This window comes from Rhea pennata, chromosome 4 (genome assembly GCF_028389875.1).
Source record: "Rhea pennata isolate bPtePen1 chromosome 4, bPtePen1.pri, whole genome shotgun sequence".
Classification (NCBI taxonomy): domain Eukaryota; kingdom Metazoa; phylum Chordata; class Aves; order Rheiformes; family Rheidae; genus Rhea; species Rhea pennata.
In genome coordinates this window covers 6267158-6282280 of record NC_084666.1, presented here as the reverse complement: position 1 = coordinate 6282280, position 15123 = coordinate 6267158, and the positions used below count along the sequence as shown (strand labels likewise).

The following is a 15123-nucleotide window of genomic DNA, read 5'->3' as shown; positions in this document are numbered from 1 at the left end:
TTGCTCTTTCTTCCAGTACAGGGACTATAGGGCATCCTGTGAAACTAGCTGGTTGCAGCTCAAAACAAAGAGATGCTTCTTTGCACAGCATGTAGCTGAGCTGTAGAAATTCTTGCTACAGGATGTTGTGGATGCTAAAAGGTAAAGTGGGCTAAAGGAGACACAAGACAAGTACTGACACAGAAGTCCTTTGAAGATTATTTAACACATAGAAAACATCTCTGGAGGGAGTACCTGGATCACAAACTGTTGGAAGGCAAAGCATACGCTAGGGAAATTATGTACTTACATTGCTCTTATCTGTCTAAGGCAATGCTTTTTGCCAGCGTGAGATACGGTATATTGGACTATGTGGACATTTATCCTGACCCATTCTTATGTTGCACTCAGTAGTGATGTACTGGGGATGTGGGAAGGATGTGAGAGTACAGTAGGAGCAGAGTCATGTCATAGGGGAAGTGGAGTTGTTGAAATGTAACAGTCTGATGTTTCAAAATCACTTTTATAATTTTCTTTTCCATGTAAGTTTTGACTTTTTTCTCATTGGCCACATTAATGAATCTTGAAATGCTGAAATTTCTTGCAGAATGTTGGTCGTGCCTTCTGACTAGCTGCAAGTCACTGGTACCTTTGACACCATCAGGTCAAAATCTGGGAACTGAGCTAGGAAGCTGTGGACATGAGCGCATGGACTTCCTTGACTTAAGCTGAAGAGCCAAGTCTCCCATTTAGTCACCCCATTAGATGATTCTTGGCACTTCCAGGTGGTGATTCCAGCTGCCCGTTGTTCTTCAGTGGCTATAGAAAGCTCTGAACCTGAGAATATAAAAAAGCAGCAGGACATTCCAGGCCAGAGCAGGTACTGAATAATGGTTTACAAATACAAACAGCCTGGGCAAGCAGTCTGACCCAGTCTGTGGATGATGATGATGATGAGAATATATTTTATGACTATGGTGACATGCTGCTATTGAATGGGTTTTAGCAGGGCTGCTTTAATTTTGGATTTAATTTACTTGTCCTCTCTGCTCTCAATACTTTTCCTTTTTTTTTTTTTTTTTTTTTTCTCCTGTATCATACTTCACCTAATGATGTGCTTTTCATTCACAGGAGAGCTTTTAATTGTCATGAAGAATGTCAGCCAGTGCTGCACGTCTGTGATCTTACCCTCAGGATTGTAGATGCTTCTGACAGACTGATATGGTACAATGATGGCACAGACACAGCAGGGTGTGTGTGTGTGTTTTCTTTCTTGAAGTGAATGTAGCATAAATAAGATTTCCATCTGTCCTTTCATAGATTTCAAATTCATTTGTGTTAAAGACTCTGACTTTTTCTTTTTTTTCCTCTTTCTTCTTCTTTCTTTCAGATTTTAACAATGGGAAGATGCTGAAGGATGACAATGCATCTTGGCTCTCTAATTTCTCCTCTGCTGCCTCGTCATTTGTGAAGGGAGGTGGAAACTGGTCAGGGATTGGCCTCCAGGAGGTGATCATTGGACTGATACTAACCCTTATTGACTTGATCACACTCCTGGGAAACACGGTGGTCTTTATCTGCCCTGTGGTGGAAAAGAGGCTGCGCACTGTCACCTATATGTTTATCATGTCCTTAGCCACAGCAGACTTCCTTGTAGCATGCCTGGTCATGCCATTTAGGTAAGAAGTGCTTATAAGGTAAGATCTGCCTGCGGGGTGTGCATGCAACATCGCTTCTTCTAGCTCAGCAGCTGCTTTGTGGACAGGGATGTATAGTGTGGCTCGTGTGTTGTGCTCAGGCTTGAGCTCCTACAAGCTTAGCTGTGTGTTTATAGGTCAGTGAGTATGTGTACTTTTGTGCCTCAGTTTCCCCATCCAAAACGGTTGACTCAGTTACCTTTATAATGAAGAGAGACAGACTTCCCAAGGGCATTTTTCCCCTGTTGGTTACAGAGGGGCCCTGGCAGCTCATCTAAATGAGTTATCCAGCTTTTCAGATGGCTACAGTGTGATAAGTCCTGTTTTTTAGAACTAGCTCCGGATTGCTTGCAGGACCAGTGTGGCTGCTAAATGTTTTTGCGCGCTGTGTTTGTGGAATACAAGATGAGGACTGTCATTAGTGTAAGTATTAAGCATAATGGCTACACGGATTCTACCAACGTTTCAATGGAAGGGGAACTCGGGCTATATTGTTCCCTCATCTTTGCCAGTCAAGAATGACAGTCAAAGCAAATTGAGTTAGATTCTGTGCCTTTGATTTTTATACTGCTTTCACCTTATCTCTTATTTTCTGGTGGTGAGAGGGAGGAATAAAAAAAACTCTTACTAGCAAAAGAAAATGAATGATTTCAGATTATTGAACTTGAAAAGTTACTGCAGAGTTATTGTTCTCATAGTTTTGTTGCAACACAGGATTTCATTATTTCTTCCATTTCAGTCAAAATACTAGTGGAGTTTGTGGGAAAGGTTGGTGAACTTGTAAAATGGATTTTTCTCTAAACAGATCAAAAAAATTGTAGTCCACAATGGGATAGCAAATGTCATTTGTTTCACTTGGGAGAATGGTTTTATCTGTATTATCAATTTGTGATGCTGTCAGATAACTGTCAGATTTAACATGGGCACAAATGCCATCTTCCCCTCTCTGATTGTGTAAAAGTAAGAATTTTATTTTAGTGTAAGTAGGGTAACTTGTTAAGGAGGTATTAGGTAAGTAGGGCATACTTAATGAATGAAGAGGCATTTCTACAGGGCAGTTCACCCTGCCGTAGGTCAGTCTCCAAGAGCTTCGCTGCTTGGGTAAAATTCAGTAAAACAAACCCAGAGACTTATTAGCTAATAGGCTCTAGCTGTCTTATGCTGCAAAATGACTGTAAGTTTGTTTAAAGGTGAGTGACTGCACTCCTAGTGTTCTTAGAGCAATATAAAGAAGCCAAAGCCTGTTTTCACATGTTGTACCTTAATTTTCATGGGGCTGCCTACACTTCTGAATTCGGCACTGAAAAAATATTTTCCCAAGAAAAAATTAAAAACTAAGTTGTGAGTTTATAGTGTCAGGTGAAAAACAGTTAATAATGCCTTTTAAACAGTATTACTGCTAATTTCAATCCCAAATGTTTTCAGTATTTAAATTCAGGTTATGAAATTGTCCATCTGTATTTACTGCTCCCTTCCCTTCACTTGGTGCTGGAAACACCTGCTCTGGAGGCCTGGATTCCAGCTTAGTTGAATGGTGAGCTAACCTGCTCCCACCCTATTAAAGGCACTGGGAATTACAAATCTTCTGGTCTATCTCCTTTTTATCACTGATAGTTTTGTTGCTATATGTAAAAGAAAGGTAGCGTTGAAGGGCCTGTTTGAAAGCTAGGAGTGGAAAGAGTCTTGAGGTTGACTGATCTAGGTCCTGTAGCCTAAGGATTGGCAACTGCTCAGAGCCAGTGAGTGGGTAAGGACCTGGCTGAAGTGGCCCCTGAAATCCGGCGCACTGCTTCCTTCTCTGCTCCCGCTATAGGGCTAGGCTCGGCTGAGTTGGGCTGCAGCTGGTAACTCTGGGCTCTGCAAGGCATAAATTAGGCTTCTCTGCACAGCAGGCTGGTTCCCTTTCCCCTGTGCAATGTGGGTGCAGAAATGATCCATGAGCTACCACTGACAGAAGCACACACTATTAACACCCAACAGAAGATATTCCCCTACCTGTGCCGCACAAACAAGATCACCATGATAAAATGTACCAGACCATGTTAGCTGTGCAGGAGAGGAACAGTAGTGTGTCAGGCACTAATAATTAGCTGAAGTACTTCTAATCTCTGTTACCCAGCATTTTCTTGGGATTTTTTTTCCATGTCCTCATTGGGCCCAGAAATAAGGGTTTCTCATTCCAGTCTAGCTTTTGTCTGTCTTCAAAGATTCCCCCCCCCCCCCCAGGAGAGGGTGGCATCACCTGCTCCCTTGCTTCCATTGCACTTGAGGACACCTCCCAGCATGGCTGCCTGCTAGGGGGCACCTGTCCTTGATTCTTCTTTCTTCCGAATCGAGTCTTGACATTTCTGGGTAGACAACATCCTCACAACTTCTACCTCCAGCCTAGTGACGTGGTATTTGTAATCTTAGCAACAAGAAGTAGCAGGAGCAAAAAGCAAAGGCAGTTAGGTGTCTCAGCAGCTGTAACTTCCCCTGTAAGACTGAGGATGACCTCCATGGTTGGACTGCCACCTCCTTCATGGCAAAAGGAAAGGGAATTTAGCAGCATATTTTGCTCTGATTAGAGACTTGGAGGGGAAGGAATTGCACATTGTCAACTTCTGTGCTTTCACAGAATCACAGTATGGCAAGAACTTCTGGAGGGGGAGAACCATTCTGACCAGTGGTGGGGTCAAGGCTGATATTCAACAACCAGCAATTCTGCTTCTTTTTTCCAAGGCTCTTGGATGCCCCAATATCATTGTTTCTACTGGAGGAGCTGAAAAACCATGGGCTAACAGCAGCTTTCAGGACAAAGATTATAGCACAGAGCTTCCTGTGCTGTAGTGCTAAAGGGTACTCTACCACCCCGGCTGGGTGGTATTTGGCCAATCTCTCAGCATCTCTTGTCTCTTTCTGTCTGGCTGTTGGTTCAGTTGTACCTGGCTGAGCATCTGTCTGCCCTGCAACACCAGGATCCATGGGCAGATCCAATGGAGCCTTAATGCACAGCCCGAGCAAATTTTGTCTGTTCCTGTACTGGCTGCTTGCTGCAGTTGAGTAATGTTTAGATGAACTGGGAACTGTATGATCTTAGTGTGCTCCTGCCAGCTTTGTGATACTCAACTTGAAATGGATCATCTGGAGCTGAAAACTAAGTGCTTGAGAAAATAGCTGTGGGTGAGAAGCTGGCACTGGCGTAACCTTCTAGCTCAAAAAACATCCTAGTTGAGCAGAGAGGGTCTTGACTTTCAGACATAAAGGTGAAGGCAGAAGTAGGTATCCTGACTAATGAAACAGTGAAGTGACCTCACTTCTGCTCCTACTGTGCATTTCTTAGTGCTTCTATTATTCTTTCATCACTTTGAGGCCTGCAGAGACTTTATTCAACAGATAAGAGTGAAGAGGTATCTGCTGCATTGTGCTGTGGGAACACCCACTTAGATATATCTCACGAGAAGGGTAAATGTTTGTCTGCCCTGTGTGTGCTGACAGTTAGGTGTGTGCTCAGCTGTGAAGCCTGAGGTGTGTAGGGACATTGATGAAAACAGGGGATCAGACTCCAGGTGCCCTGGTGCTTGACCCACAGGTGCCACTTGGCCTTGTGGCATCTACGGGATAAAGAGGGCTTCTGAGGAGTGACACTAAAGCACCTAGTCTTCTGTTGGACCTGTGCTTTAACTTACTACACTTCATTTCCCTATCTGTAAATCTCTTTTCTGTGTGTGTGTGTGTAAAGGAAGTGAACAGGTTAGTAGTTTTGCGGCCCTCTGTTCTGCAAAAATGGAGGCCACCAGAATGTTTGAACAAGTTCTGCTATAGACTTAATATTTGCTTGAATTTTTTGCATAGCACTCTGCATAATGAAGGGGTGCCTAGGGCTGAGGCCCTTCAGCAGCACAGTAACCTGTCGATGCACTTTCAGCAATTGTTGGGCTATGAAACAATCTTTACGAGTAGTTTTAATGAATTATAGCTAATTACATGGAAACAAGGCATTGTTTTCTAACTCCTCTTACGTCAAGTTTATTTTTGCCCTTGCTAGGTGGCAGAGCTGACCTAAGTGCACTACAGTGCCACTGCCATAGCTACACTACATTTGACCTCAAAGCTGTGAACGTACAGGATAATTTAAGCCTTGCAGCAATATGTAGTTACTCACCCTTTCACATAAAATTCAACTACACAGGTTATTTGAGCAGCACCCCAGTAGTTACGTAAAGGCAGTAAAAGAAAGGATGCAATTTGCATTTAAGTGAATGCTATAGAAGCATGCATCAGCCTTCATACAGCTGCCATATGTTCCTTCCCTAGCTGCTCACTTCTTAGAGGCCCTCCCTGACTTTGCTAGGGTAATTTTGGCATAATGTCTCCTTTTTGCTGGATGTTTTCCTCACAGGCATTTGTGAGTCAGATAATGTAAAAGACTTGCAGGCATTCCCCTGATGACTTCTTTTTATTACTCAGGAGTTGAAGTTCTTCAGTTCTGAAGCCTGAGCCCAGATGAAAGCTGAGTTTCTTGCGTAGGGAGCATCTTCCATGTCCCAGGAGTTGGAGAGAATTCATAAAGCTCTGTGATTCATAGCATTAAATCAATCTCAATTTCTAACTTTGATTTCTACCCATTTTCCCTCCTAGTATCATTTATGAGGTGACAGGGATGTGGCTCTTTGGGAAGCTCTTCTGCAAGGTGTGGATCTCTTTCGACGTCATGTTCTGCACTGCGTCCATCGTTACTTTGTGCTTTATTAGCCTGGACAGATACTGCTCTGTGGTGACCCCTTCCCATTATTCAAGAAGGATGTCCCGTGGCAGGTGAGTGTATTTGCCCCTCAAGAAGTTGGAGGTCAGCCATAAGGATGGCAGGGAGAGGCAAAAATTGCAGTGATCTGAGTTTTGCAGTAAAAATGAAACGTCCAAGACTCCTGTTCCTATTCTGCTGCAGATTTTCTGTATGAGAAAGACAGTTCTCTATTTCAGAGTCATTGAGGATAAATGCTGGCATTACCTGTCCACATGGTTCTTCTCTCTGCATATTTTCACTCTGTCCCTATTCATTACAAGCCATGACAGTTCTAAATGAGCTATTGACTGCCCAAAACCAGAATAATGTGATTAAAAAAATCTAAGCATCATTTAAAACTTTGTAGTGGTGGGGAGGAGGAGGGGGAGAAATGCAGCTGGCCTGATTTGACAGTGCTTCTGGGAAAGCACCTTCTGAGTTAAGGTTAGTTTCCAGAATGGAGAAGAAACCAGTGATATGGGCTGACTTGTGCCTACAGTGTCTCCCTTGGTAGGCATTTCAGGAGGTGTTTCCTCCAAGGAGGAGGAGAAATGATGCCCAGAAGAATTCCTCTAGCAATTGGCTTCCCCCTCTTTAATTTTTAGTATTTACAAAGTGATATTAATACAGAGAATGTGGAGAAAACAGGATGACTTTTGAAGTTGCTGCTGAGGTTTCACATGTAACATTCAAATGAGAACTGCAGGGTGGATGGTTCTCTAAATGGTTTTTAGCAGGATTTTCTGCATCATCCCTTTATAGTCCATTTACTACTGGCCTTTCTCATTGGAATAGGGTCCCAGCCACCAGCATGGCTTGGTGGATCCTGATTTAAACTGTAGGTATTTAAATGCAGGGAGCAGCCCTAGGGGAAAGGGTGGTATCTCTGTGTTTGGGTCTCTTTCAGTGCCTTTCTGCTTCCAAGACTGCTGAATGTTACGGCACCCCTAAACTAGCTTTGAATGAGTGCAGTTTTTGAAGGGTGGGCAGAGAGGATGCTGCAGCTACAGTGTCTTTGCTGCTGTAGCTACACTGCCATTGGTAACTTGCAAGGTGGATTCAAGCTGTTTTGGGAATGTTTTTGTTCCCAGCTGCAGCTCCTGCAATATATGATCTGCAGAGTGCACACAATTGCCAATATGGGGAGGGGGGCTGTGCAGCATACACAATGCAGAGCAAATGCTGCACTGATGCTGAGCATCTACAGCATCCATCAGCTCTGCCCCTCTTGCAAGTAGGATCCTTAGAGGATAACACTGTAATCAGATATTAATGCTGGAGCTGATTAGAAGAGTCTACATGTTATGGTTTTAAATATTAACAAAAACCTCTGGAAAAGCCACTTTACAGAGACCATTTTTCTTTGTTTTTTCCAGCCAGCTCTGAGCATCCCTTAAACTGACCTGGGCCATTCTGTAAACTACAGATCCAAAGTACCAAATCATTAGGGACATTCATACATGGACTTGCTATATCCCAGCTTTCTCTCTGCTCTGCCACTTCTCAAAACCCTCTGGGACTGTTGTTCAGTGATATCCCACAGGGGTTACCATGGGGATTGAATTGTACTGGCTGTTCTCATCTCAAAATAGCTCGGACCCTCTCTCCCCTCCCCTATCTCTGTTCTTTTGCAGATGCATTGTAATGACCTGCATGGTTTGGGTATACTCTTCTCTCATTTCTTTCCTTCCTGTCATGCAAGGCTGGAATGAGATTCCTGGGGTAGATTTTGATGCAGGCAGAGAATGCGTCTTTGTCACCAATTGGATTTTTGCCCTTGTAGCTTCTGCCCTTGCGTTTTTTGTCCCTTTCATGGTCATGTGCAGCATGTATTTCTTTATCTACCGAGCTTCACGGCTCAAGGCCACGCGGATCATGTCTCAGACTCTGGAGATTCACTACCACCCCAACAGCAAGCGGCAGAACCACCTGCAGCTGGAGAACAAAGCTACGCGGACCATTAGCATTATCATTTCTGTGTTTGTGCTATGCTGGCTGCCGTACTTTGTCCTGAATGTTTGGCTAGCTGCCAAAGGTGCTGATTCTACCAGCACGGTCTTGATTGACACCTTCAAGATAATCACATGGTTAGGTTATTGCAACTCCACTATAAACCCAATGCTGTATGCTTTCCTGAACCGGGACTTCCAGCAGGCTCTAAAGAAGCTGCTCATTTGCAGGCACAGGTCTCAGGTGGACATTGGAGAAGACATGGTTTCAATAGCCACATTTTCCAAGACTGCTCCAGACTTGGAATATAGCATGACAGTGTCAGTGCCTAATAGCACTCTGAAGGGCAAATCCAAGCAATAGGGGTTCAGAATCGGTTGCTGGAGGCTGTGATGTGAACAGTGAAAGAACATGTCTGAATGGAAGAGTAATGGGTAGGAAATTAAGGTAAGAGAGGCTGGAACAGGGCTGGCATGTTTATTACAGCCTGTGGCATACTACAAGATACTTCTTTCTTCCATGGTTTTATGAATGCAGAACTTTGCTATTTTTGGGGCAATTTATTATAATGAAGCTAATTCCTGTCTTGGTATTTTTTTTTAAATGAGTATTTCCTAAGATGAATCCAAACTTCATACTGGAAAAAAATTGCTTTGATAATGTGAACTTGCTTTACTCTGTATAGTCTGGTGGTCTCCTACAACTGAAGATGGGACAGCATTTTTTTTTTCTGATAAGGTCACTGTAGCGCTCATCTTGCTACTTGCATCACAAGTTTGACAAGTTCTGATTGGTTCACTTGTGTCAGTCTGAATGGGTGTTGGTAGAAAGTGGTCAAAGAGCAGGGTTAACTCCTACATAAAACCAATGTGTGCTGGGAGATTTGTATTCTCAGCAATTGGGGCTGCCTGCACACAGTTTAATATGCTTGCTTCTGAAATACAGAGGCACTTTAGTGCTTTCAAGTTTTAGACTTGGTGTTTGACAGTATAAGATTGGTTCAGCATCAGGCAGGAGAAATACTCTATGTGCATGGTTTTTCTTTGGATGTTTTTGTAAAATCTAAGACTGCTTCAGTGGTGTTTTCTGTGAATTATCTATGACAAGTTTCCTTAGTTCTCCTTTATTCTGGAAAGGGACCTGATGTCTTAGACCCCCTGAGATGAGCAAAGCTTACTGAAACATTTTTCTAGAGCACCAACTACCCTAGGAGCTCAAAAGAGGTTACAAACAGTAGATGTGAAGAAGTATTACTGCTCAAATGTAAGTATTTTTTTGCACTGTGGTGTTTATATATAGATGCTGTGAATGTAACCAAATGGAGTATTACTGGACCACACCACCATTTAAAAAGGATGATAAATATCCTTTCCTTTCACCACTAAAATCCCAGCAACAGTGTATAGGCTTCAAGAAGAAAGTATAGAAGGGCAGGTCATGAAGGGATGTATCTGGTCAGCTGTTTCAAACTAATACAGGAACATGATTATTCTTACTATTCTTCACTGGACTTTTTAAACAGCAGCTCCACAGCACTGGTTCCCTGGAGGAGAGCTGTGGAACAACCACAGGATAACCCTGGAAAGGCAGGACTGTACCTGCAAGTGTCTAACACAGGGCAAAAGCAGGAGCTGAACTGCCAGAAGCACCACAGGTCTCAGGAACACAGATTTATCTGTAGCAGAGTCACAGGAGTGCTCAGATCATAGCCATTACTGCCCCCTCCCCATGTTTCACATGTGGGCTCCGGCTAGTTTACATGTAGCGTCACTGCACAGAGAGCCTCCTCTTATGTCACTCTCCTGTGAACGTGAAACACTTCAAGGATGGTTTCTAGAATGGCTTTTTCTGGTCAGTATATTCTGAGTGCTTATTTGCCTACACAGGACAGGCAAGGCTGCTGCAGCCCAGGAAACAAAACTCAAAGCAGCATGATACCCTGGCTAACATGTAATGCTAAAACCCTGAGTGAAGCGCTTGGAGGGGTGAAGAATTCCTCTCTATTAAGAAAAGGGGAGCAAGTTAGTCAAATGTCTGAGTCCTTCCACTTCCAGTGCAATGATAGCACAGAGGAGCACATACCTGAAAAGGTGTAGCAGAAAGCAAGAAGCCACTGACTCGAGTACCTCAGCCACTGAAGATGGGCATGAAGAGGCCATAGTCCTTGCTCTTTAAGAACCTAGTTCTTCAGGAGAAGAAACAGCCTTGATGTGTGATTACAACACTAGTACTCCTGGCAGTTGTTTTCTCATGGGAGTGTATTGGCTTTCTGAGCTCCTTTATCGTTTCCAAGTATTTATTCAAGTTAAGGAGAATAACCTTGTGATCTTGACTTGAGGGGGGGAGAGCATCTAGGCAAGTGGGCCTGAAGGTGGACTAGGCAGGATTCTTGCTCCTGACAGCCAACTCATTTTGGTGCACAGGACAAGGAATTGGGTTCCCGCCCCAGGAGCCATCCAGGCTGTCAGGTGGAGGGGGCAGAGGTACAGGCAAAGGTTCAGGGCTATTGGTACAGAAGAGCCTGAGACCAAAACTCCCTTTTGCAAGGCTGTAGGCTGGCAGCTTGTGGCAGCCTGTGTTCAGGTGTCCCTTTGCAAAAAAGGAGTTGGCAGAAAGGTACACACAGTATCTTTTGGTACTTCAGGAACTGAACTACTGCATGTGAAACATGCAGAGGGGCCAGCAATGGCTATGATCTGAGTACTCATGTGACTGCTACAGAAGAACTTGTGTTCCTGAAGTCTGCTTCCATCACCATGAGACATACAAGAGACCTGAGGAAGCCTGGCAGTTGTTTTCTCAGTTTCCCACAACTGCTTTTAAGTTAACCAGTGAATGAAACATCAGATGTTCCTGCCAATAGGGCTGTAGATGGGCCTGTGTAAATAGTAGGATCTCAGGTGTGGCAGTAGCTCAGACTATTGCAGGTAGCCTCATTCTGAAGAGGTGGCAGAACCATCCTGGAGCTGATGGGATGGCAGCTCTGGGTTTCTAATGCAGGTGGGTGTTTCATGACACCGAGGTGTCCTTTTTGCTTCTGGGGAGAGGCAGAGCAAGTGGAGCTGCTAGAGGCAGGGAAGTGACTGCATGCAGAGACAACTGTTCTGCTGAGGGAAAGGAAGACTTGGCCAGAGCCTGGAGAAAGAGTGGATTTTGTAGTCTTATTCTTGTCCTAAGTGCTAAGAGGAGCAAAGATTCATCAACTAGGGTAGTGAAGAGCTGAGAGTGGCCATGTGCTTTTGTGGCTGGGCACACCACAGAGGAGATGGGGTTTTCACAGGCCTTTGAGGATGACTATAATCACCCCCACATACACAGACAGCCCTAGCGTGAAGGTACTAATCATTCTTTAGCTTGGAAATGCTACAGAGCCCTTGGCACTAAGCAACAGCTTAGCTTCACTGAGAGTTAGAGATACCTCATTCTTCATTTCCTGCCATCTATTTTTAATCACTGAACTGGGGGTGAAGCTAGAGGCACCCAGGCTTCAGAGAGGGCCAGTTATCTCTGCATCTATAGCTGATGTTATAAACTGGGAAATGCAAGGGAAGAGGGCATACTTAACCAAACTTGTTAATTTTCTGTTTCTGACTGAAAAAAGTCATTAATGGCAGCATTCTGGCTTCAGCTGGGCCAGAATCTAGGACATAGTCAGCTGAGAGCACAAGGAAGAAGATCTTGTAGTCTGCTTTTGCCTTACTGTAAGGCTGCGGAGTGCCAGCTGGTTGAAGTGCTAGTTGCAATGTCAGACCATGGTGATCCCCTGAAGGACCCAATTCTGGCTTTGTTTTAAGGAACTGATTTCAAAGGTTAAATTTTTGAAGTTGTAATCTTGTATTTTTCTGTTTTTTACAGTAACTTACATTTATGCAAATGTAAAAATTATCCTCTTTTCCCCGTTAACACTTGAGATTTTCAAAGCCTCCATAATCCACACCTGAGCTTTTGAGAGCTCAGTTCTCCCCTTCTTGAGATAGCATTTTGCTTTGAAGTGGCATATCTATTCATCTTTACATATTGCACTGTGGTAGCTGTGAGAGAGGAATACCAAGCAAGTTAACAGAAATTGTTGTTCTGACCTGTTCTGACTGTACAAGGCTGCCATCTGCAGCATGCACTGATGCAGGTTATGAACAGAAGCAACTACTATATATGTTTTTAATAAAAAAGTTTATTAAATCATTTAGACTTGAAAGAAGTCACAATAATTAATGCACCCAACAATTACAGCAAGTGCATTCTGTACACCACCAACCCAAATGGATTGATTCTGTATTTTATAAATAAAAATTAACATATTTACAATGAAAAATAAAAGCATGGTATTAGGCAGTTAAATTAGCAGATTACAACAAATGCCTACTGGTTGATTTTTTTTTTAAGTACAAATTACAAGATTACATAAGACACGTATGACTTCATTAGGTTTAAATTGTCAGAATCACAACATTTTTATACATATTTTTTACTATGGCTCTTCCAACCATTGTCCATAAACCCTTTTTTTATGGCAAAAAGTTCCTTTTCCTTTTCTATAGGTTTATCAGTAAAAAATGCATTCCCTAAGCTCTACTATAGTGTGGAAATACGAAACAATTTCCTCTAATGACTGACTATGGAGAGTGACTATATGTACAGGTGTGGTACTTTTTTGCTTTAAAAATAGTGCAGATTTCCAGTTTACCCACCAGGGACAAAAATGGAGTCATAGTTTGTTTCAAAATCATATTCATTGCCAAAGAGCAAGTGATCTGAGTATATACTCACTAGGCTTAGAGACTGTAATTTGCACTATAAAAATACAGTATTTTAATTCTATTTACATGTTACAGATCTCTTACTTACCCAGCAAGCTAACATTTACAAGCTTCAAAAAAACCCCAATAAACTCAAACAAAAGATAATGAAGCACAAAACTGATAAGCACAGTAGCTGGACCCATCCACCTAGAAGAGTTAAGGTAAGAAAAATGGAATGTGAAAAGTGTAGTTACTGCCTTTCATTGGCTGTCAAAATAACCAAAATCTATCCAACGCATTGTATACATTAAACATAGAAAAAAAAAGTTTGAACTATTTCCAAGATAGACATTCTGCAACATAGGATCCTTCTGCTGAATTATCCCTTTAAAGCCTGTTAAGTGGAAGAAGTGATCCTGAGGATAATTATTTGCTTGGTTGTCTTGAATGCTTATTTCCTGATAAACTCATTGTCCGTGACCTCTGTCTAAGCACTGGTTTTGCTGGGAGTTCCAAGTCTTCAAATACAGGATTTTCTATGATTACTGCAGCCTCTGGTCTTTCAGTGGGACTTGGAGAGAGCATGTCCTTTACCATGATGTACTAAAAGAAAAGATGAAATGTGCTGCATGAACCAATTCATAAATTCCTTCTTCTTTAATGTTCAACTTTCCAATTGCTCATACAGCAACAGTTAAAGTGTCCCCAAGTGCTTTCTTAGTAATTTGGGTATTAATGCTTTAGCACAGTATTTAGAAGTACATTAAACATCTGAAAATCTATCATTGTGTATCCATTAAACTATCTTTATTATCAAGGACTACACTCTATTTGGCAGATCAAACCTGACCCAAAGTTCAATGGAGTTATAAAACTTCTGTAGTATTGGCAATCGTAAGAATTTAAAAATTTTGTATGAAATTTAACTTAAAGGTAATTTTTAGCATCAGGTTTAAGCAGCCACCTGCACTAATTTTGCAGGCTGAGTTAGGAATTTTCTTTGAAAATATATGTAGTTTGAAGATTTGTCTCAAATTTCATCCTAGAATCATAGAATCAGTAAGGTTGGAAGGGACCTCTGGAGATCACTTAGTCCAACCTCCCTGCTCAGCAGGGTCACCTAGAGCATGGCAGACAGGGTTGCATCCAGGCAGGCCTTGAAGATCTCCAGAGAAGGAGACTCCACAACCTCTCTGGGCAACCTGGCCAGTGCTCCATCACTCTCACAGGGAAGAAATTCCCCCTCACGGTCAGGCGGAACTTCCTGTGCTTCAATTTCTGCCCATTGCCTCTTGTCCTGTCACACGGGACAACTGAAAAGAATTTGTCCCCATCCTCTTGACACCCTCCCTTCAGGTACTTATAGGCACTGATAAGATCCCCTCTTGGTCTTCTCTTCTCCAAGCCAAAAAACAAACCATCACCAAAGGCACTTTTTAAAACATCTCTTAGAGGAAGAAAGAGCATCCTGCTCCAGCAGGGCACAGCACATTCCCCAAGTCAGCCTGCAGCTGTAAAGCAAGAAGGGCTGGTCTCTGATCTCCTGGGTTGAAATCACCATGAAAATCTGGAAGCATCTCAGCTTCTCCTTGGAGAAGTTTTGTATATCACCTCCTCTTTATCTGAAATTGTATCAGATCTAATACATACAGTTTTCCATTTTCAAAATCCAGTTCCTGGAGATAGACCCCATACAGCTACAATGTGGCCTACAGTCTCCACTTTGCCTGTGTAGAACTCTTTGCGTTTTGTGACTATGGACTTGTTGCAAGAAATCACGTCAGGATTTTGGTGAAAGGAATGACATCAAGTGACAAAGGAAAGCCAGATAATATTGTATAGTTATTGCAGTTAAACTGTGTGACAAAAATATCAGCATGCACAGAATGGCATAGGATGTTTGAGGCCACAGATTGGTTGAGGTTGGAAGGGACTGCTGGAGATCATCTAGTCCAACTCCACATTGTAACATTAAAATTTTGAAACACAGTAA

The 15123-nt window shown here is 42.7% G+C and overlaps 2 protein-coding genes across 2 annotated transcripts in view; one reads left to right on the top strand and one right to left on the bottom strand.

Annotated features, from left to right (window-relative positions):
- Positions 1-1211: 1211 nt before the first annotated feature.
- LOC134139751 (octopamine receptor-like) lies at positions 1212-8754 on the top strand. Its single transcript, XM_062574490.1, has 4 exons — positions 1212-1230; positions 1370-1658; positions 6297-6473; positions 8076-8754. The coding sequence occupies exons 1-4, from the start codon at positions 1212-1214 to the stop codon at positions 8752-8754; spliced, it is 1164 nt and encodes a 387-aa protein (XP_062430474.1).
- A 3790-nt stretch (positions 8755-12544) lies between these two features.
- The window catches only part of EIF2AK3 (eukaryotic translation initiation factor 2 alpha kinase 3), a 45268-nt gene continuing 42689 nt past the window's right edge, over positions 12545-15123 (bottom strand). The window contains exon 17 of the mRNA XM_062575107.1: positions 12545-13733. Within this exon, the coding sequence (XP_062431091.1) occupies positions 13557-13733 (177 nt within the window). The 3' untranslated portion in view covers positions 12545-13556. The remainder of the gene's footprint in view (positions 13734-15123) is intronic.